The sequence below is a fragment of the Gopherus flavomarginatus genome, chromosome 1 (genome assembly GCF_025201925.1).
Source record: "Gopherus flavomarginatus isolate rGopFla2 chromosome 1, rGopFla2.mat.asm, whole genome shotgun sequence".
Lineage (NCBI taxonomy): Eukaryota > Metazoa > Chordata > Testudines > Testudinidae > Gopherus > Gopherus flavomarginatus.
Genome location: NC_066617.1, coordinates 154466802 through 154487497, shown reverse-complemented (window position 1 = coordinate 154487497; position 20696 = coordinate 154466802). Strand labels below are relative to the sequence as shown.

General features: G+C 43.0%; 1 protein-coding gene across 10 annotated transcripts in view; it reads right to left on the bottom strand.

Annotated features, from left to right (window-relative positions):
• Positions 1-18867, bottom strand: part of KPNA1 (karyopherin subunit alpha 1) — a 127702-nt gene extending 108835 nt beyond the window's left edge. For 7 of the 10 annotated variants that reach the window (XM_050921288.1, XM_050921315.1, XM_050921305.1 and 4 more), the window contains exons 1-2: positions 4262-4403; positions 2337-2444 (exon numbers count right to left, since the gene is read on the bottom strand). In XM_050921288.1, coding sequence (XP_050777245.1) covers positions 2337-2444; positions 4262-4390 — 237 coding nt within the window. In that variant the 5' untranslated portion in view covers positions 4391-4403. Of the gene's footprint in view, positions 1-2336; positions 2445-4261; positions 4404-12556; positions 12664-18623 lie in introns of those variants that run through there. The other 3 variants (XM_050921251.1, XM_050921262.1, XM_050921298.1) reach the window with 3 other exon arrangements.
• Between the last annotated feature and the right edge of the window lie 1829 nt (positions 18868-20696).

Genomic DNA, 20696 nt, shown 5'->3' with positions numbered 1-20696 from the left:
ATTGTCCAGGATGGGTTGTAGATCCTTGATGATGTGTTGGAGGGGATTTAGCTGGGGACTGTATGTGATGGCCAGTGGAGTCCTGTTGGTTTCTTTCTTGGGTTTGTCTTGCAGTAGGAGGCTTCTGGGTACACGTCTGGCTTTGTTGATCTGTTTCCTTATTTCCCTGTGCGAGTATTGTAGTTTTGAGAAGTCTTGGTGGAGATTTTGTAGGTGTTGGTCTCTGTCTGAGGGGTTAGAGCAGATGCAGCTGTACCTCAGTGCTTGGCTGTAGACAATGGCTTGTGAGATGTGCCCGGGATGGAAGCTGGAGGCATGAAGGTAGGCATAGAGGTCAGTAGGTTTTCGGTATAGGGTGGTGTTAATGTGACCATCACTTATTTGCACCGTGGTGTCTAGGAAGTGGACCTCCCGTGTAGATTGGTCCAGGCTGAGGTTGATGGTGGGGTGGAAGCTGCTGAAATCGTGGTGGAATTTTTCCAGAGAGTCTCCTTCCCATGGGTTCAGATGATGAAGATGTCATCAATGTAGCGTAGATAGAGAAGGGGCATGAGTGGACGAGAGCCGAGGAAGCGTTGTTCCAGGTCGGCCATAAAAATACTGGCATATTGTGGGGCCATGCGGGTGCCCATAGCAGTGCCACTGATCTGGAGATATATATTGTCATCAAATTTGAAATAGTTGTGTGTGAGGATAAAGGCACAGAGCTCAGCAGCCAGTTGTGCTGTGGCATCATCAGGGATACTTTTCCTGACAGCTTGTATTCCATCTGTGTGCGGGATGTTCGTGTAGAAAGCCTCTACATCCATGGCGGCTAGGATGGTGTTTTCTGGCAGATCATGAATGCACTGTAGTTTCCTCAGGAAATCAGTGGTATCACGGAGATAGCTGGGAGTCCTGGTGGCATAGGGTCTAAGTAGAGAGTCCACATATCCAGACAGTCCTTCAGTGAGTGCCAATGCCCGAGATGATGGGGCGTCCAGGATTTCCGGGTTTGTGGATCTTGGGTAGTAGATAGAATAACCCTGGTCGGGGCTCTAAGGGTATGTTGATTTGTTCTGGTGTTAGTGTAGGGGAGTGTCCTGAGTAGATGGTGCAGTTTCTTAGTGTATTCCTCAGTGGGATCTGAGGGAAGTGGCCTGTAGAATTTGGTATTGGAGAGTTGTCTGACTACCAAAAGAAGGCCGCCAAACCTGTTCATGATGACAACAGCACCTCCTTTATCAGCCTCTTTGATAATAATGTCAGTGTGGTTTCTGGACCAGTCTACAGTGGAGGTCCACTTCCTAGACACCACGGTGCAAATAAGTGATGGTCACATTAACACCACCTTATACACCGAAAACCTACTGACCCCTATGCCTACCTTCATGCCTCTAGCTTCCATCCTGGGCACATCACACGATCCATTGTCTACAGCCAAGCACTGAGGTACAACTGCATCTGCTCTAACCCCAACAAAATCTCCAAGCCTTCTCAAAACTACAGTACCCGCACAAGGAAATAAGGAAACAGATCAACAGAGCCAGACGTGTACCGAGACGTGTACCCAGCCACACCATCACTGGTTCATTCACCTGCATGTCCACCAACGTAATATACGCCATTATATGCCAGCAATTCCCCTCTGCTATGTACATCGGCCAAACTGGACAGTCTCTATGGAAAAGGATAAAGAGACACAAATCAGATATTAGGAATGGCAATATACAAAAACCTGTACGAGAACACTTCAACCTCCCTGGCCACACTGTAGCAGACCTTAAGGTGGCCATTCTACAGCAAAAAAACTTCAGGACCAGACTTCAGAGAGAAACTGCTGAGCTTCAATTCATCTGCAAATTTGACACCATCAGCTCAGGATTAAACAAAGACTGTGAATGGCTTGCCAACTACAAAACCAGTTTCTCCTTCCTTGGTTTTCACACCTCAACTGCTAGAACAGGGCCTCATCCTCCCTGATTGAACTGACCTCATTATCTCTAGCTTGCTTGCATATATATACCTGCCCCTGAAAATTTCCACTACATGCATCTGACGAAGTGGGTATTCACTCACGAAAGCTCATGCTCCAAAACGTATGTTAGTCTATAAGGTGCCACAGGATTCTTTGCTGCTCTTTCCACCATGTTTCTCTGGTGCAATCTGATCCATTACTATGCATGTTATATCTGTCCATTTTAAAATATAAGCTCTTTATATTTAAAATATAATCTGTCCATAAATTGTAAAGTGCCAATCCTGCCTATGGCACTATCTACCTACCAACCATTTTATTTACACAGAGAGAGAGAGAATATGCATGCAGAAATTCTGAAAGCATCATGCTCACTTACAGAAGTCATCTCCATGTTGTTCAGTTGAGCTTCATGAAAACCTCCATCTGACATCACTTCCTCCTCTGCTTCTTCCTCAGCTGTAGCAACATTTCTCCGCTTAAATAACTAAAAAGGAAAAGATTCGAAGTTAGTATCAGCAGTACAGAAACCAAGGCTAGCTTACATTCAGAATAGCACATTAGGCTGCAATAGCACTGACCCATGATCACCTAATCACTGTGCAGAAACAAGTAGTGACAGGTGCATATGGAATATTCCAAGACTATTATATAGAGATGTGACAGACGCTATGGAACCCTAGAATATCCAAAGACATTGTGTTAAATTTTTTAATGATATATGTACTTTTATGGGCTTGCCACCAATTGTATTACTGGTTCAAAGGGTGAGCTCAAGGATGCTTTCTACAGGAACTAAAAGCACTAAGGGGTAATTAATGCAAAACCTTAATGCTGAATCAATACAAGTAACAAGAATTATGAAGCTTCACCAGCGTCCCCGTGGAAAAGACCCACAGATTAACATGGCCTGGTCTTAACAGACAATGGACTTGAACCTTCATAAAATATCAGCCTTGACCAGAGAACTTGTTCGCTCACACTTGATCCAAGAACTAACAGGAGACTGATCAAGAAAGGCAGGCCCTGTGGAAAAGACCTGGAGCACTTTAAATCTCCCAGAATCTCCATGTGGAAGATGGATTGTCATCTAGTAAACAAGGCATGCATATAATCTGTTTTTAAGATGTTTTCTCTAAAACGCTTTTGTTCTGAACAAACAGTACTTTGATTTATGACAGCTGGTTGATCAGTGACCCTGGGAGAACAACTGCAAATGCTGAACTGAAGTCAGATCTGCTGAGGTGATCACAGTTAATTGAGTTTGCAGCCTAACCTCCAGTCTGGAAGGAGAGGATCATGGAATTCTGGCCTAAGAAAGGTAAGAACTACAGACCCAAGAAGTGTGCCCTCATGGAGAGTATAAGGGGGACAGAGGTGCAATTAACTCAGGAACTGAGACAGATATATTTGCTTAAAGTTGTGGTTCCAAAAGAACACTGGAATCAAGTAAGTCAATGGACTTCTGAGTGATTATAGGAAATAGTCAAATTCAATTTAAAACCAAAGCTTAGTAGAGGATTAAAAAGGATTCAACAGAACCTAGTAAGAAAAGTCTAAACACACTTTCATTTAAATTTAAAAAAAAAAAACTCTTCCCCTGAAGGTGCTGAGGAAACAAACCTAACAGCATGACTGTAACAGAAAAGAACAAACTGTTCTCATCAGAAACTGACCAGAAACAAAGTCAAATGCAAAAGAAAATAAGCACATTATGATGAGCAGATTACATTCTAAACTTTTATTCATCTGACTAATCTAAGGCCTTGTCTATGTTACAAATTTATGTCGACTCAGTTATGGCAGCGTACAGCTGCAACAGTTAGTACATCACTAGTGCACACGCATACTTGGTGCCTTGTCAGCAGTGCTCGTACTCACCATGAGCACTTTTTCTGATGCAATGTGGTGCAGCATGGGTGGGTATGCCAGCATGCAATTTGCCAGCATCTAGAGCACTGTCTTTTGGGAAGTTCTGGCAATGCATGATGGGGCTGAAACGAGTTGTGCAGGGGTGACCAGCAGTATATGGTCAGCTTCTCAGTTTGCAACTGTCTCCAACCCATAATGTCATCTGTATCCCATAATTTTTGCATCTTTTTTTTAAAAATCCCACAATCCCGCAGTAGATCAAGGGGCAAACTAGGACAACTGGTTTCCTCTCAAAGAAGTCTGCTCTGTAATCACCAGTATGCTAGCATGCATGAATTTATCAGGTCAGGAATAACCAGGGGGGCAGACATTTTCAAGAAAAGCCTTCTTTTGAGGACTGGCTATAGTTACAAGAGAAGAGTTCTGCAATACCTGTTCCTCCCTTTTCTGCTTCCGTAGCTGAAGGCCCTCTTCCTCTCGCCTACGACGCATTTCATCAGGATTCAGAGACTTGTTCTTGTAGCTCTTCAACCGGAAGTTCTCTTTTCCTGAGGTTGTCATGATTTCTAGAATACTGCAATTAAAGAGAGGTGGGTCATATCAACAGATTTGTTTTCAGGAACACTGCTTCCAGTTCTTCCTTTATTACTGCTGTGGTTAGCTACACCTCCAGGCATTGTTCCCATCCTGACTAGTGCTTCTGGGAGAAGGAGAGACTGTTAAATGAAGGCAGAAATAGTTCACAGGACTTGCATACACTTCATATGTCACTCAGACTCACAACAGCATGAAAGTACTAGTACAGATGATGCCTGAGATGCTCCAGGCTAATAGTAAAATACAGGACTGTCTTACTTTTGGGTGCAGGTTAAAGTGGATACTTAAGACTAGTTTATTTGGGTTTTTAGTAGCTGCTTACTTAAAAACAGTCCTAATATTTTAGAACTCTGTTACACAGCGTTAATGGATTAAAAAAAGATAGTTTATTTGAAATTCACTCTCAGTTTAAAAAACAAAAAAGTTTGTCTTCCCTCCTTTTTGAAAACCAAAGGACTTGCCCCAGCTAACCACACAAAACTTAACGTTAATTTCTGTGTCATATCTATCTCTCTACAGAATCTCCCCAGTCACAGCACAAATGCCTTCTCTTCTGTAAATCTTGCTCTCTCAGGCAGCTTTCCCATTTCTCTCCATTTCATCAATTCTCCAACTTTTCAAATTTCATCTGAACTTCACCTCTTTTCCCTTCTCTCAGTCTGCTATTACACTCTAAAGTTTTGGGGATACAGTTTGTAGGAAAGAAGCTAGGAAGAAATAAAGCTGTATTTTCACTAAAACACCAGCGAGTATCTTTGAAGTTTACAGTTTATGATATCAAAGCACATACACATCTTCTCTTCTTGGGTAACTGAGAAGACCAATAGTAAAGGTATGAGTCTGGCAGTGGTCATTGTTTATTGGAGTTTCATATATATTTGCTGAACTGTGGGGTTACTGAGCCTGACCCAAAATCCTGAAGTCAGTGGAGAGGCTCTATTTAAAAAAATTGTGCTGTGAATCAGATCTTATACCTATTCTCTCTTCTAACATTTCACTTAAAATTTTGATACGGTAAACATAGAATTCTCATTTTCTGAATGTTTCTATGCCTCTCATACAGATGCAAAATTTCCAGCAGGCCCAGATTTCAACAGCATTATACTGCACAATTCAGGTAGCTTTGCTGATGAATTTAGTTCTCATGTTACACACTACACTGGCCCTTATTATAGGGAGCTTATAACGCTTCTCTGAAGCCCCAGTTATTGTCCAGTGGCCTAATCTGTTGTGACAAATATGTTCCCAAAAAGTTTCACAAGCACAGATATTGCAGGCTGTGGAGTGATCTTATGCTGGCTGAATTGAAATGGAGAAATAAGAGTATAATGTTATCTGTAGGTTCTGAAAATCTCCCATCCCTGTGCAAGACAAGTTCATTTTCCACTTCAGCACATAACAATTATAATCCAGCCAGTAGTAAGTCTACTCTCACCTTTGGTTGTTTCAGTTAACAATAAGTACGTTAACATAACTTGATTAAAAATAGATTAAGGCAGCACTCAGTAACTTAAGGGGCTCTAGTGAAAGACACCTGGTAATATTTTCGGTAACGATGCTAAACAAATTCTGGGGACCAGAAGTGGCTTCTGTTAAGGACAAGGTCATGGGTCGCTATGCCTAATGGTCAAGGCAAGAGGCTGTTCTACTGGCTGGAGCAGGGGTGACTAGGCTTAGTGGCCACAGTCTGAATCAGAAGCCCAGTTACAAAGTCCAGAACTGGAGCCAAGAGCCAGAAATGAGAAATGAAAGGTCAGAGTTAAGAGTATCAGTCAGAGCAGGGGCAGGAAACCAGGAACCGGGGGGAAGAAACCACTGGTGGGAGCCTGGAACAAGTAGCTGAAGGCAGGAGCAAGGAAGGAGCTGAGAGCATGTGCAGGACCAGAAATACAGCTGCAGGCATGGAATGCTATTCAGTGACTAGAGACCCCAGGCTGATGGAATCTTCAGCCAATCAGGGGACCAGGTGCATTAGCTGAATCAGCTGAGGACAATGAGCTGCATCTGGGTTCAGCTGTGGGTCCTGGACAGCTTATATGTCAGAGCCATTTAAGGCCCATTGTATGTATTATTCTGCTTGAATTCCAGGCTGACGGAGTGCAATTAAGGTACAAATAGTCACTAAGAAATGTCACCCAGAGCTGCTGTATTCAAGATTAGTCAGTCATAAATTGGACTGAATTTAGCGCAAGATCTGAATTTATAACCATTAATGACTAGACTCCCACCTCACTCTGCTCACATTCCTCAGGGAATTTTTTAAAATACAAGTTCCAAAAACAGATCATCCAGAATCTTCAACGTTGTTTCCATACAAAATGTTGAAGTCTTAAAAATATGAATAAAACTTTCAAGTGTTTTTTTTTTTAATTACATGATTTTTTGTGATACTCTTGGAAACATTTCTTTCCTTCACCAATTTTGTAAATAAATTCTCCATGTGCATTAAAATAAATCTTTGAAGTTTCCATGTTGGCAAATTCTGACACAGAGTACTTGTCTTTGTAGCACAATGAATCGTGTACTGGAATTCTAGAGAAATAGGGATAATTCAACAGTTGTGGATTTGAGCTCCACTAAAGTCAAGTTTCGGCACAGAAAAGAGCCATAAGAATGATTAAAGGATTAGAAAGCATACCATACCGTGACAAACTCAAGGAGCTCAGTCTATTTAGCTCAGTGGCTTTCAGCCTGTGGTCAGCAGACCTCTGGGGATCTGTAGACTATGGGTATGTTTACACTATCAGCCAGATTGGTGGGTAGCAATCGATCCCCGAGCGCTCTCCCATCGACTTCTGTACTCCACCCCTGCGAGAAGCGCAGGCAAAGTCGACGGGGGAGTGGCAGCAGTCAACTCACCGCAGTGAAGACACCATGGTGAGCAGGTCTAAGTATGTCGACTTCAGCTCGTTACTCATGGAGCTGAAGTTGCTTAACTTAGATCGATTCTTGCCCCCCAGTATAGACCAGGCCTATGTCTAAGGGGTCTGTGAAAGGTTGTCGTTACCATAGAACAGTGGTTTTTAACCTGAGGTCCGCAGACTATCTAAGATTTCCAAAAGGGTCTGCACCTCCAACTGAAATTTTTTAGGGGGGTTCAAAAATTTTAAAAAAGGAGAAAACCACTGATTCAACTTAACCCTTCTGGCCTTGGAATTTATGGATCTGGGAAGCTCCCAATCTCTTGAATTAGAAAGATCTTATGCATTGACAAGAAGCTGTTTCAGAAGTGATTCATTGTGTATCCACACCCAGCTAGAGCCTGCTTACTCCATTAGCTATAGCCAGTGGCTCAGCTTCATGATGAGCTTTTCTGAATGGAAAAAAAAAAATTAGGAAGTATATTCACTGATGTAGCAATAAGGCACTAAAAGGAGTAGCATTGACCTTTGACTGAAACACCAAACCAGTGTTTAGTAACAGGAATATAGGAATTCCAATACCAGAACTGACCAGGGATCCACCTAGTCAATACCTTGTCTCTGGTACTGGTCAGTACCAGGTGTTTCAAAGAAAAGGGAAAGACAATTATAAAATAACCTGCTCATAGGAGAACTCTTAGCAGTTAGAAGTCAGCAAAGTCTTCTTACATTCAGGGCATACTTAAAAAAAAAAAAGATAAATATAAACAAACAATCTGTATAAACCTCTCTATAAATGTTAAGGCTAAGACTTTATCACAGTTACTTTCAGGTAAAAGTCACAGACATAAATAAAAATTCACAGAAGCCATAACCTGTTTGACTTTTACTAAGAATAATGAGGGGGAAGGGGTTGATGAGGGATGACTGAAGCCTGAGCCGGGAAAAGAAAGCTAGGGGGGAGGGGGAACAGGGTGAAGGGGGTCAGCACTCCCACCATGCCTCAAGTCCCCCACCATCACCACGAGACAGCTCCAGGGTCCCTGATGACTGACAGCTCCAACCCGATCACCCCAGGGCTGAAGCAGAAAATGTCTCAGAGATCTCTCAAAGTCACAGAAACCGTGACTTCCATGTCAATCTTATTCTGAATATATGTCTAATCCTATTATTTGAGTCTACCAAGGTGCTTGGTCTCCCTCTCCTGTGACTCCAAGTTCTATAAGTATATTATTAATTGTGTAAAGAAATATTTTCCTCTATCTCAATTTTAAATGTGTTGCTTTTCAATTTCATTGATTTCCACCTTTTTCTTGTATTTTGACAAAGGGTAAATATGGCCACCCAATTTTATTTTCCTTTATCATATTCCTTTTAACTAGTCTTCCTTTTAAGCAGTCTCAATCTTGTCAGTCACTACTCATCTGTCTCTGGACCCACTTCTATTTCTATTAGATCTTTTACAGCTGGGGCAACTAGAACTGCACACAATATCCTAGCTGAGAGCTTAGCTATTTACATTAAATAGAAAAAGCTTCATTAATGCAGAGTTATGGTGGCCCAGTGATAGCGCATGTCCTTTCAGAACAACAAGTTCAGCATAACAGATTTCTGAAAACCAGGAAAAACAGCATTAAAGTAAACACCAACACAATCTTAACTTACCCACCCTGGAGCTGGCAATACCCACTCGGAGTTATTTGCATGCATTCCAGCTACATTCATTGTGTTACGTGTAGCTGAATTGAACGATGGAGAAGTAAGCTGAAGCAGCTTCGAAGAGCTGTGATTGTGTTATGAGGAGATCTGGATCGAAGGCTCTCCCTCCGCTCCAGCATGTTATCAAAAGAAAGAAGTGCCTGTATACCTCGAGGTTCCAGTCTGGATCATTTCAATACAGAATTGTGAAGGGTTTGTCAGCAGCAGGGCACCAGAGTCATCTTGTAATGGATATTGTCAGTAGAGAGGTATGATATGAGAGAAGTCTGTGGATTTAATGATGAGCAGGGGACAGCAAAGGGCTAAGTGGTAACCTGGGTGCAAATATGAAGAAGTCGTAAAAGGGTATGAAGTGGTTATTAAATTTTATAAGTGTGGTATTCTGCCAGGGAAGTAGGCTTAGTGTTTGAGCACAGGTCTAATGCAGGTGGCACCTGTCCATTTCAGTGAAAAGGCAGAATGCTAGACTGTGTGATATGGGCATTGTGGGACATCACTCAAAGAGGGGAGAGTTAAGACTGTATGGGTGTTTACGTTCACTCTATTTCCTGGTTTTCAGAAGTCTGAGTTTTGCTGAACTCAACATTCTGAAAGGGCATGAGCTATCACCAGGCATCCTTATCTCTGTGTTAACTAAGCTTTTTGCCAAGGACTACATTAACCCAAATTAGGAACCTTTTTGTTCATACCTGTAGCTTCCACACAGGGAAGTTACAGTGCTGGAGTTTGGTGTGCACCGGCTTTCACACCCCAAATAGTCTGAACGGTGGGCCAGTGTAGACAATCCCTCAGTTATCTAAGAAAAAACAACAGAGCTCAATAGACAGAACCACCCAAACAGAGTTCATAGATTCCAAGGCCAGAAGGGACCATTGTGATAGAGTGTCTAGTCTTACCTCTTGCATAACAAAAGGAATAGGACTTCCTAAAAATCATTCACAGAACAGAGCTTTTAGAAAAACACTCAATCTTGATTTTAAAATTGTCACTGATGGAGAATCTACCACAACCTTTGGAAAGTTGTTCCAATGGCTAATTACCTTTATTGTTAACGTATGTTTTATTCCCTGTCTGAATTGGTCTAACTTCAACTTCCAACCATTTGATCCTGTTATAGCTTTCTCTGCTAGACTGAAGAGCCCATCATTAAATATTTGTTACACATGCAGGTACTTATGGAAAGTAATCAAATCACTCCTTATCCCTCTCTTCGTTAAGCTAAATAGATTGAGCTCCTTGAGTCTATCACTGTAAGACAATTTTCTAATCCTTTAATCGTTCTCGTGGCACTTCTGTGAACCCTCTCCAATTTATCAACATCCTTCTTGAAATGTTGACAACAGAACTGGACACAGTATTCCAGCACTGTAAGACAAGGTCTAATAAAGAATTCCACCCTGTTGGCTGCAACACTTTTTTAGTTAGGAAACTGTCATCTATAATGTTTAGAACAGGGGTAGGCAACCTGTGGCAGGTGAGCTGATTTTCAGCGGCACTCACACTGCCCAGGTCCTGGCCACCGGTCCAGGAGACTCTGCATTTTAATTTAATTTTAAATGAAGCTTCGTAAGATTTTTAAAATCTCATTTACTTTACATACAACTGCAGTTTAGTTATATATTATAGACTTACAGAAAGAGACCTTCTAAAAACATTAATGTATTACTGGCATGCCAAACCCTAAATTAGAGTGAATAAATGAAGACTCAGCAATCCACTTCTGAAAGGGTGCCGACCCCTGATTTAGAAACTCCAAGGATATGCTAGTACTGGCAACATGAGACTCCGCCATATGTCACTCAAATTCAAGACCCCCATAATCAGACAGTTTTATTTCCTGCATATTATAGATAGGTGCATAAGGAGGCACTTATCCTGGTTCCCTATCATGATTTGGTGGTCTGTAGCAGACACCACTTAATATGCATGGTTGAGCATGAATACATCTACAAAGAGAGCAGTAACAACAAAACAGTAATGGAAGACATATAGATAGGGGAAAGAAAAGGTACTTCATATTAAACAGGATTGGTAATAGAAATAATTTGCTGGAATAAGAAAAAGATACTAGGTCTAAATAGATGGAAAAACAGATGCTCCTCTTAATCCCCAGAGATGGATATTGCTTTCCATTAGGAAATGGAGCTATTACTGAATCTTTATGAAAAGATATGCCAAGAATGAAGATATCGACCTCTGGGGAGATACTCAACTTGAGGCTTCTTCTATGGTATTATGGGTCCTGCTACTGCAGCTTCCCAATGTCTAACTTCCAAAGGTGCTTCCCATGATTAACAACAATGACCAAAGCAAGAGAAGTGCTGCTCATTATGAAAGGTGCCAGGAAACTTAAGTTTTAGAAAAGAAAGGGAGACTACTGACCCCAATCCTCCTGTACCAGCTGTGAAACCTGCAGAATACTAACCCAAATATTTCCATTCTATGGCATACACGTATCTTTTCATCTTAGAGTTCCTGAATTCATTCAATGCTTAAAATTCTCCATGCAACCTTGTGTTTCTCTGTGGTGAGCTCTGAAATCCACACTCAAACTTAACTTTGAAACGTGAATTATGAATGTGGTGGACTCCTTTGCTAGGACTGTGATTCTCCAAACCACCCTAGAATGAGACAATTATGGTGGCTATTTTTTCTTATCAATCTAGAAAGTAGAGTTTGAACATGTTACCAGATATATGGACCAAAACATTTTTTTTACATATTCCATTTCAAAAAAAGTTGAAAATTTTCATCTGAAAAAGCATTTAGTCAATTTCCTTCACCAAAATAATTCAGCTTTTCAAAGTTAAACTAAACAATTTTGAAGTGAAAAACTGGAGTTTCGGAATTAAATGGCAGCAAGGAATTGAAACTCATCCTTCAGTACCCAACCCTATGGTAAAAAAAAAAAATCTAATGGCCTGTAACTGAAAAGTGGCTGGAGCAACCTTCTTCAAATTTAGCAAAGTCTTCTCAAACTTAAACATAAATCTGGCAATGCTGTATCCTTAACGGTTTCCCAAGCCAAAGTTATGTGGCAGCTAAACACAAAGTTTGCCATGGAATATTGCTGCTCCCCCATTCGTTATGGCACCACACACACATATCCCACCTGACAGAACCATTACTAGCGCGGCTGTTCCTGAAAGGGGCACAGGCTAAGCACGGGCAGCCTACCCAGTCTTTAGCGGCTGGTTCCCACGGGACATCACAGCAGGACCCGGTAACAACACGGGGTGGAGTCAGTCATTCTCCTCATCACCCCGCCCCGCCCGCAGCGCGCTGGGGGTGACGCGGTTCCCATCCTCTGCAGGGTTTGCAGTTTGGTTCAGGCTCCCAGCGCCCCTGCCCCCCACCTGCCCGCGGCATCCCAGCCCACCCCCCATCCCCCGTACAGCCCCGCTTCCCGGCTCTTCCCTGCCTCACCCAACGGCTGCCCCGCCCCGGGATCCCCTCGCGCGCCCGCCGCTCCCCCGTTCCAGCCCCGCCAGTGGGTGGCAGGCGCGGTGCGCGGCCCTCTCCGGGCCAACAGCCTCCCCCGCTCACTTACCTTCTGCCCGGCCCAGCCCGCGGTCTCCGCTCTCGGGCCCGAGGCGCGCGGGCGCCCCTCCCTCCCGCCTGCCCCGACCTAGCCGCAGCGGCGTCCACTGCGCTTGCGCGCGGCTGTCTGCTCCTTCCTACGCGTAGGTTCCGGCCCCGCCGCACAGCCCCCTGGGAGATGGAATCCTGGGTGGGGAGTACCGAGGCCGCCCGGTGCGGAAGTCGAGTACCCAGCAACCCCGTCCCGCGAGAGCCGCATGAGACGGTTGCACGGAATGTCAGACCGAGAGGACCAGCTTCCCAGAATGCAGCGCGCCGCTAATGTGCGGCCGCGCGCCAGCAGCAGGAGGCGTCGCTGGTGGTCGGACCAGGGCCGTCCTGAGGCATAGGCAACATAGGCAGCTGCGTAGGGCACCTGAAAATTTGGGGCACCACTGGGTCTTAGTGTCCACCCTCTTGTTTTCCTATCCCTGTTCTGACCCTTCCTGCAGGCTCCCACAGATGGCTGCGCTAGCCTGGTGAGTCTTCCTTGGGAGGGAATCTAGTAGTTAAAAGTGAAAAAACCTCCAGCCTGCCAGACCTATTAGCACAACATTGAAACTGTTAAAGAGACATTCAAGGGGTAATAAAGCCATTTAACAGGCATTTGCCAACCCCAAGGTATATGCTGACAGGTTTCAGAGTGGTAGTCCTGTTAGTCTGTATCAGCAAAAACAAGGACGAGTCCTTGTGTCACCTCAAAGACTAACAAATTATTTGGGCATAAGCTTTTGTGGACTAGAACCCATTTCGTCTGATGTCCATGAAAGCTTATGCCCAAATACATTTTTATACTGTCAGTTTCTGACTTTACTGACAAAAACAGTTGTGCATTAATGTAATATTTACACAGAACATGTCAGTCTACAGGACCTTAGTTTAAAATTTGCTTTAAAAATATTTCATTAGTGAGCTAGTGAAGATTATAAAATCACATTTCTAAAAAATGCTTGCATAGAGTTTTAGATGCACAATCATCTTTAGCCTTAAATGCGTGGATCTTCAGACATACAGTTTTTTAAATAAATCCTTCAAAAGACCTCCCTTATCTAAAATACACATTTTAATTACTATATTTAAAAAAAGAGGGGTTCCAAGTCTTCCTGTCCTTTCTGTCCATCCCTTCACCATCTCTCCCCCCACTCCCCACTGAAGAGAGCCCTTAAAGGGACAAAAGTCCTTCCCTTCCAGATAGCTGGACAAAGAGTTTCCCTTTCTTTACTTCTGACTATCCGACGAACTAGTTTTAAAAGAACCCTCCAGCAAAATCAGTACCTTAGTAAGACAAAATCCTTGTTATACCTAAAATCTTTGGAAACATATTTTTTTAAAGTTGGGGAAATTTCATAACCATGTCTCTTGTTATGGAGATCACACAAAGTAAATTACTGTTCCCTTTTTCTAAAAGCAATGAACATTGTTATGAACACACTAAACCTCTCTGATTAATTTAAAAGGATGTCTTTGTTTCAGTGAGTTAAATATGTAGTAATCTGGAATGCTGGCTTAAGATTTGAGTACATTTAAAATATAAATTCAACTTAGAAATAGTGAATAAGAAAATGTAAAACAGAGAAGAGCTGCATCATGTATTCCATTATATGTAATGTTGTGTTCAGCAGGACAGCTGACTCACCCTTACTATGAAGTTTTTGCAAATAAATCTCTGACAAACTTCAGGGCATATCAAAAAACCTGTGACTGACATTTTTTATTCCCAAATTTTAGTGCTTTTAATTAGGTACTTTCTTCATGTCCATTCTGCATGAGGGAGAGGGCATGGACTTCTCTGCGGGGAACTGAGACTCTGGCCTGGTCCACAGTACACAGTTAAATCGATTTAAACAGTGTTAAATCGATTTAACGCTGTACCCATCCACACTACAACACACTTTAAATCGATTTTAAGGGCTCTTAAAATCGATTTCTATACTCCCCAACGAGAGGAGTAACGCTAAAATCGATATTACTATATCGATTTAGGGTTAGTGTGGACAGAAATCGAAGTTATTGGCCTCATCATTTTACAGTAGCTACCCACAGTGCACTGCTCCAGAAATCGACGCTAGCCTCGGACCATGGACGCACACCACCGAATTAATGTGCCCTAGTGTGGATGCATAAAATCGATTTTATAATATCGGTTTTATAAAACCGGTTTTAGTTATTTCGATTTTATGCTGTAGTGTAGACGTAGCCTCTCTGCCACCATGAGGCAGGCCGGGCATCTCATTATCCTTTGCTGTCAAGTCCCTCCTCCTGCTCCCCCACCAGGCTGTGAGCTTGGGCTGCCATCCGGCACAGGGGCACCAGTTTAATAATACTGCGTAGGGCCCCATAAATCCTAAGGACAGCCCTGAGTCGGACTAGTGGCGAGTGAGCGTAGCGCGCCGGGATTTGGCCGCGTCTTTGTCCCGAGTCTGATCTTTCGATAGTAGCGGGCGCTGCTGCCTGGTTCTACCCCTCCCCCACCACCAGGGTGCGTCAGGGTCGGCAAAGGTCACAGAGCTCCTTTAAACGCCCCATCCCCCCAGAAGTTCTCCCCAAAGAAATGATCGGGGGGCTGGGGCACATGACTAGTGGGGAGAGGCTGAGGGAACTGGGCTTGTTTAGTCTGCAGAAGAGAAGAATGAGGGGGGATTTGATATCAGCCTTCAACTACCTGAAAGGGGGTTCCAAAGAGGATGGATCTAGACTGTTCTCAGTGGTACCAGATAACAGAACAAGGAGTAATGGTCTCAAGTTGCAGGGGGGGTGGTTTAGGCTGGATATTAGGAAAAACTTTTTCACTAGGAGGCTGGTGAAGCACTGGAATGGATTGCCTAGGGAGGTGGTGGAACCTCCTTCCTTAGGAGGTTTTTAAGGCCCAGCTTGACAAAGCCCTGGCTGGGATGATTTAGTTGGGGTTGGTTGGTCCTGCTTTGAGCTCAGGAAAGTGTGTGAGATTTTGAAAAATTGTTCTAGTCTGAACTGAGACAAAATTTAAAATCTCAAAATCCATGAACTACCAATCCAAAACCTTTTTTGATTCAAGTTGCTTGAAATATTTTGTTTAGATTTTGACTTTATGTCATTTTAAATTTTTTTACGATAGTTAGCTTAAGTTTCTAAACAAAAAGTTGTTTCAAACCAAAAATGAGTCATCTGACGCCATTGGGCTGCGTGCTCAGCAGGAAACACAGCGGCCTCTGGTGGCTATGTACTACAATTGCAGGTAATTTCTGCAGTCCTGATGATCACCTGACCTTAAGGTCTGCAGAAATGCATGAGAGGTAACTTGCATATACGAGTATAACAAACCCTAGCGTTCAAAAATCATGATATTGCCTTAAAATTAATTTTAAGATGAAATGTTGGTATTTCTTTAGTTGCCTTCTAATGTTGGCATGCTTTGGATTCACATGTTCAAGCTTTTCTCTACAGTCATAAGCAGCTAGAAACTTAAAAAAAAAAAAGTAAAGCTGAGACTCTCAGGGAATAACTCATGTCCTGTGGTGTTCAGTTATTATCACACAGCACTTGAGGTGCTTGCAAAAACATTTCTTTATTCTGAGTCAGATTCCAGCTGGCTGTGTATAGCAACAAGAGCTTCATAGCACCTTGCCCAGACTCCTGCTCTGGAAAACTCAGCCCTTAAAGCCAGTCTTCCCTCCAACACAAAATTTAATAAAAAATAATTAATTAATATAACACACAAATACTTATTACCAACCTAATAGCTAAGCTTATTAAAAAATATTCAATTTGTTTTTGAGGTGCCTTGCACTGTCATTTGGATCTGGGGGGGTCATCAGGAGCATCAGCACTACTGCTGTTCAGGTGGCGGCAAATCTGCTTGTTCTGGTTATTTTATGTCCTAGGACTCAGTTATCTCAATGTGATGCAATTGTTGCTTGTCTGAGACGGTCTCCAGCAAAACAGCTGACTCAGGTGCCCCATAGCTCCCTCCATTCTGTGATTTGTCACCTGTTCCTCCTTTGCATATGTCAATCTGGGAATGATAACCTCTAATGACCACAGGGCTATCTTTTCTAATACTACTGCTGTTTGTTCCCCATCACAGATATACATAGCATTATTTTCATGAAGTAGTGGCAGTTTGCAGGATACCAAATCATATTATTATTTCATTTTATTGTCTTGTCTGTCCCTTTATACATCTGCAAGTCCCCAGTGACTGTGACATCTGTTTCTAACAGTGCTGATTTTCTTCAACAGGCTACTGAAAATAAGAATATGTCAGCAGGTGCACCAATGATGTATTGGTAACCCATTCTGTAATTCTGCTGTGCTAAATACAGAGCAGAATCTAACTCTGCAGCCTATTTTAGTAGATACTTGATTATTTTCACAGTTTTCCATCAGCTGCTTAGATTGGGGATAATGAAGACTAACAATTACATGCCTAAACCTGTACTTCATTGCAAAATGCTTTAATTCATGCCCACTAAATTGTGGCTTATTGTCACACGTTGCTATGTCAGGTATGCTATGTGTAGCAAAAATAGATTAGGTGTAGTATCGTCTGATAAGGCTATTTTAGGGAAGTGAGAATAATAGTTTAGGACAAATACATAATCAGTCAATGTAAACCAGTCTATGCCTACTTTGCTACAGGGGCTAATTTTTTCTCTGCCACCAACATGGGCTGTTTTGCTCAATTTGGCCTGTATGTTTGACATATGCAACAAGCCTTAACAGCTTCCTGAATGTCACTGTTCATTTGATGCCAGTGTAATGTGTCTCAGGCCCATCTGAGATTTTTCAGTCTCTAAATAACGTTTGTACGCTGTTACCATAATTTTCTGTAACAACTTTGGATTTTTCTGCAACTGCATTTTTACTTTATATTTTCTATATTTTAGTTATAATGCCTAAATACCTTCGTGAATATGGCCCACAGTGCCTCTGGTCAGCTACAATGAAGAAACAGAGCAGTAAAAATACTTTTACTTCTGGCACTGTGTTCTGCAAACAAGAAATGTTATCGGTTCTACCAAACCCAAGAATACTGAATCTTCACGAGTGTCATCTACTGGTTCCATATCTGTCAACTAACTACTTACAACATTATATTGGAGTGGTAACACAAAAGCCATAGTTAAGGAATTGTGTATAACAGAGGATAAGAATGGAAATATCTGCTAAATCTTTTACTTTAGAGAAAAATAAAAAAAAAGAGGCGTTTGAGTGCTTCTGCTGTTTTGCAATAGGTTTTCCCAAATAAATCTGTCACAAAATTAAATAGCAAAAGAAACTTCATTAGCACAGAGTTAAGAGTGCCTGACAATAGCTTGTACTCTTTCAGAATGTTGCATTCAGCAAAATTCAAACTGCTAAAAACTAGAAAAGGCACACAGTTAAGGTAAGGCCCGTGCAATCTTAACTCTACCCCTCTTTGAGTGGTGCCCCATAATACCCATAATGCACACACTCATACTCTGCCTTTTCACTGTAATGGACAGGCGGTACCTGTTCTTGCACGATGCTCAAACACTGAGGCTTGGTCTACACATAAAAGTTAGGTTGGCATAGCTGTGTCAGTCAGGTGTTGTAAAAGTCCACTGTTGGGGGTTTGCCCCTCTCTGGGGCAGCTGAGAGCCAGGCCACCTCACTACACAAGCCCGGTGCATTGGTGAATTAGCCTGGTGGGTCAGGAAACAGCCAGGAGCTCAGGCCCTCAGGCAGGGGCTGAGCCAATAGTCTTGTCTTGGAGGCCCAGGCCCTAGGTTGGGGAAGGGCAACAAACAATAGTTCAGGGCTCAGACCCTCAGGCAGGGGCTGAGCAAACAGTTCAGTAAATTAAGAAGCTTAGGCTCCTGGGCCTGAGCACTGGGGTGAGGGGGAGACTGCCACCCATGAGTGGGGTGGCAGGGGGGACACAGAGCCACCCACTCTTCTACATCCCAGCTCAGGGCCCTGCTGCTGTGTCAGTGGGGAACTTGGCCACAACACACTGACATTGGCTCTGAGTGTGCTGCAGCCAGATTAGGGTCAGCTGCCCCCAGGCTACTTCCAAACTCCCCCTCTAACAGTACCTGTGTCTCAGCAGCAGCTTCCACAGCATCCCACACCATGGGCTCCTCAGGATACTGAGCAAGGGGTAAACTGGGCAGCTCCTCAGGGTCCCTTTGTACCAGTCAGCTTAAGCGCTCTTCTAGCATCTGGTCAGCATCCAGTCTCCACAGGTAAGGTCAGTCACAGGCAGCAGGCGTCTCCCCAGCAGGAGCTAAGACATCAGCATCTGACCTCTCTGGCAGCCAGGCAGCTTCTGAGCCCTGGGGCTGGGCTTTTATACTTCCTGCCCTGCGCCGTGATCTCTGAGGGGCGGGCGCAGGCTCCAGTGACTCCGCCCACTTTGGCATCCGTAAGGGCTCGTCCCTCTCTGGGGTGGCTGGGAGCCAGGCTGCCTCATTCCAGGTGTCTTTGTTTTTTTCACTAACCATACCCCATGCAGCAATCCAAATTTCAAGGCAATTTGAATAATAATATGGATTTTAGAGCACTTAGAAGAGTTGTCCTTTAAACAGAAAGTGCTTCTCAACCTTAATTATGTCCCCTATACAACATTTTTTTCAAAGACTGTATGCTACTCGCACTTTAAGAAAAAGAACTTGTAAAACTGTATATAATAGCGTCATCTGGTGGCTCCCAGCATAACAGTACTGGAAACCAATTTACAATCTTAACTCTCCTAGCCACTGGTAGACTTGCCAAATGTCACTCATTTCATGTTACGTTCATGCATGCAGGCCATCTCTTATGCATTCAAGCAGACCACACTGAATATGTTCAACTAGACTGCAGAAACAGCTTGCAGGTACAGTTCGTGGCCACCAGAAGCCACCATGGTGCCTGCTGAGTAGATGGACAAGTGGTCTCTGTTTCATTGCTTTCCCTGCTGGAAAAGCAAGCAGTGGAGGCATTAGACAGAAGGGGAAGAGTGGGGGGCTTAGTACCGGCCCAGTGCTTTCTACCTAACTCCTAATTGCCCATCACTCCATTCAACTGCCTCCATCTTTTCCCAAAACACCCCCTCAATCTCCCACAAAGTCATCCCCATCTTCCTCTTGGACACTCCCACAAAATCAACTTCCATTACCTTTTGTCCAACTTCCCACAGCCACCTCCACTCATGTAGTCCTTCCAGTAGCCCCCCAGCCACACCTATCTATTATCCAGACCCTCCCACAAACAAAGCTTCCGCTCTTTCACAGCCTAGCACACACTAACTCCTCAGACAATCATTAGCACCCACCCACCTCCCACAGCTACTAAAGTTTGTGCAGTTCCAGTTCTTACTCTTGTTGCTGCCTAGAACAAAGTGTATGGACCTTAGGCTGAAGTTTGTGGCCATATGCAAATTATTTGCAAACATATGCATTATTTCCTGCACTTATTTACATATTCACAAATAATGGCAGATGGAGCTGCACAAAATTAATCAGCTGTGCAATGGTGATTTGTAACATGGTGTGTGTGCAAAAACTGTCGTATCATATATACTATATCCATAACAAAACCATAGCTGGAAGATCTTACAGTCTAATTGTATGAATTAGTTGTATGAATGAAGTAAAGTATACTATACAGAACAGAGGACACACAAACTCAAGATACAGAATCTGATCCTGCAGTGTTTACTCAGGCAAACTAAGACTGACTTAGTGGGAGTTTTGCCTGAGTGAAACCTATAATGATCTGACTCATGGACAGTACAGTTAAAATGCCTCATAGTTTTGTGCAGTTTCATGTGACACTTATGAACTTCAGAGAACAGTTGCCCGGTTCTTGTTTCTTTATTCCTTTTGCAGTCGAACACAACAAGAAGTTGTATTGATCATACAAAACCCAGAAATAACACTGCATCTTCATGAGCATCATCTATTGGCACCTATCTATTAACTATTTGTTTTGCTAAGCCAGTTTTAATAGTAACACTTGTTTTTTGAAAATCGATATATAAGCCTTCTTTGCCTGGATTTTAACAGAATGTTTCTGGCTCACCACCAACCTGGCATCTCCCTTCTAGGAAAGGGAGGGATCTCTTCAGTGCAGAGATAAGATTAGTCTGCAGTGAATCAGACACAAACACTCACTATTAGGCCTTG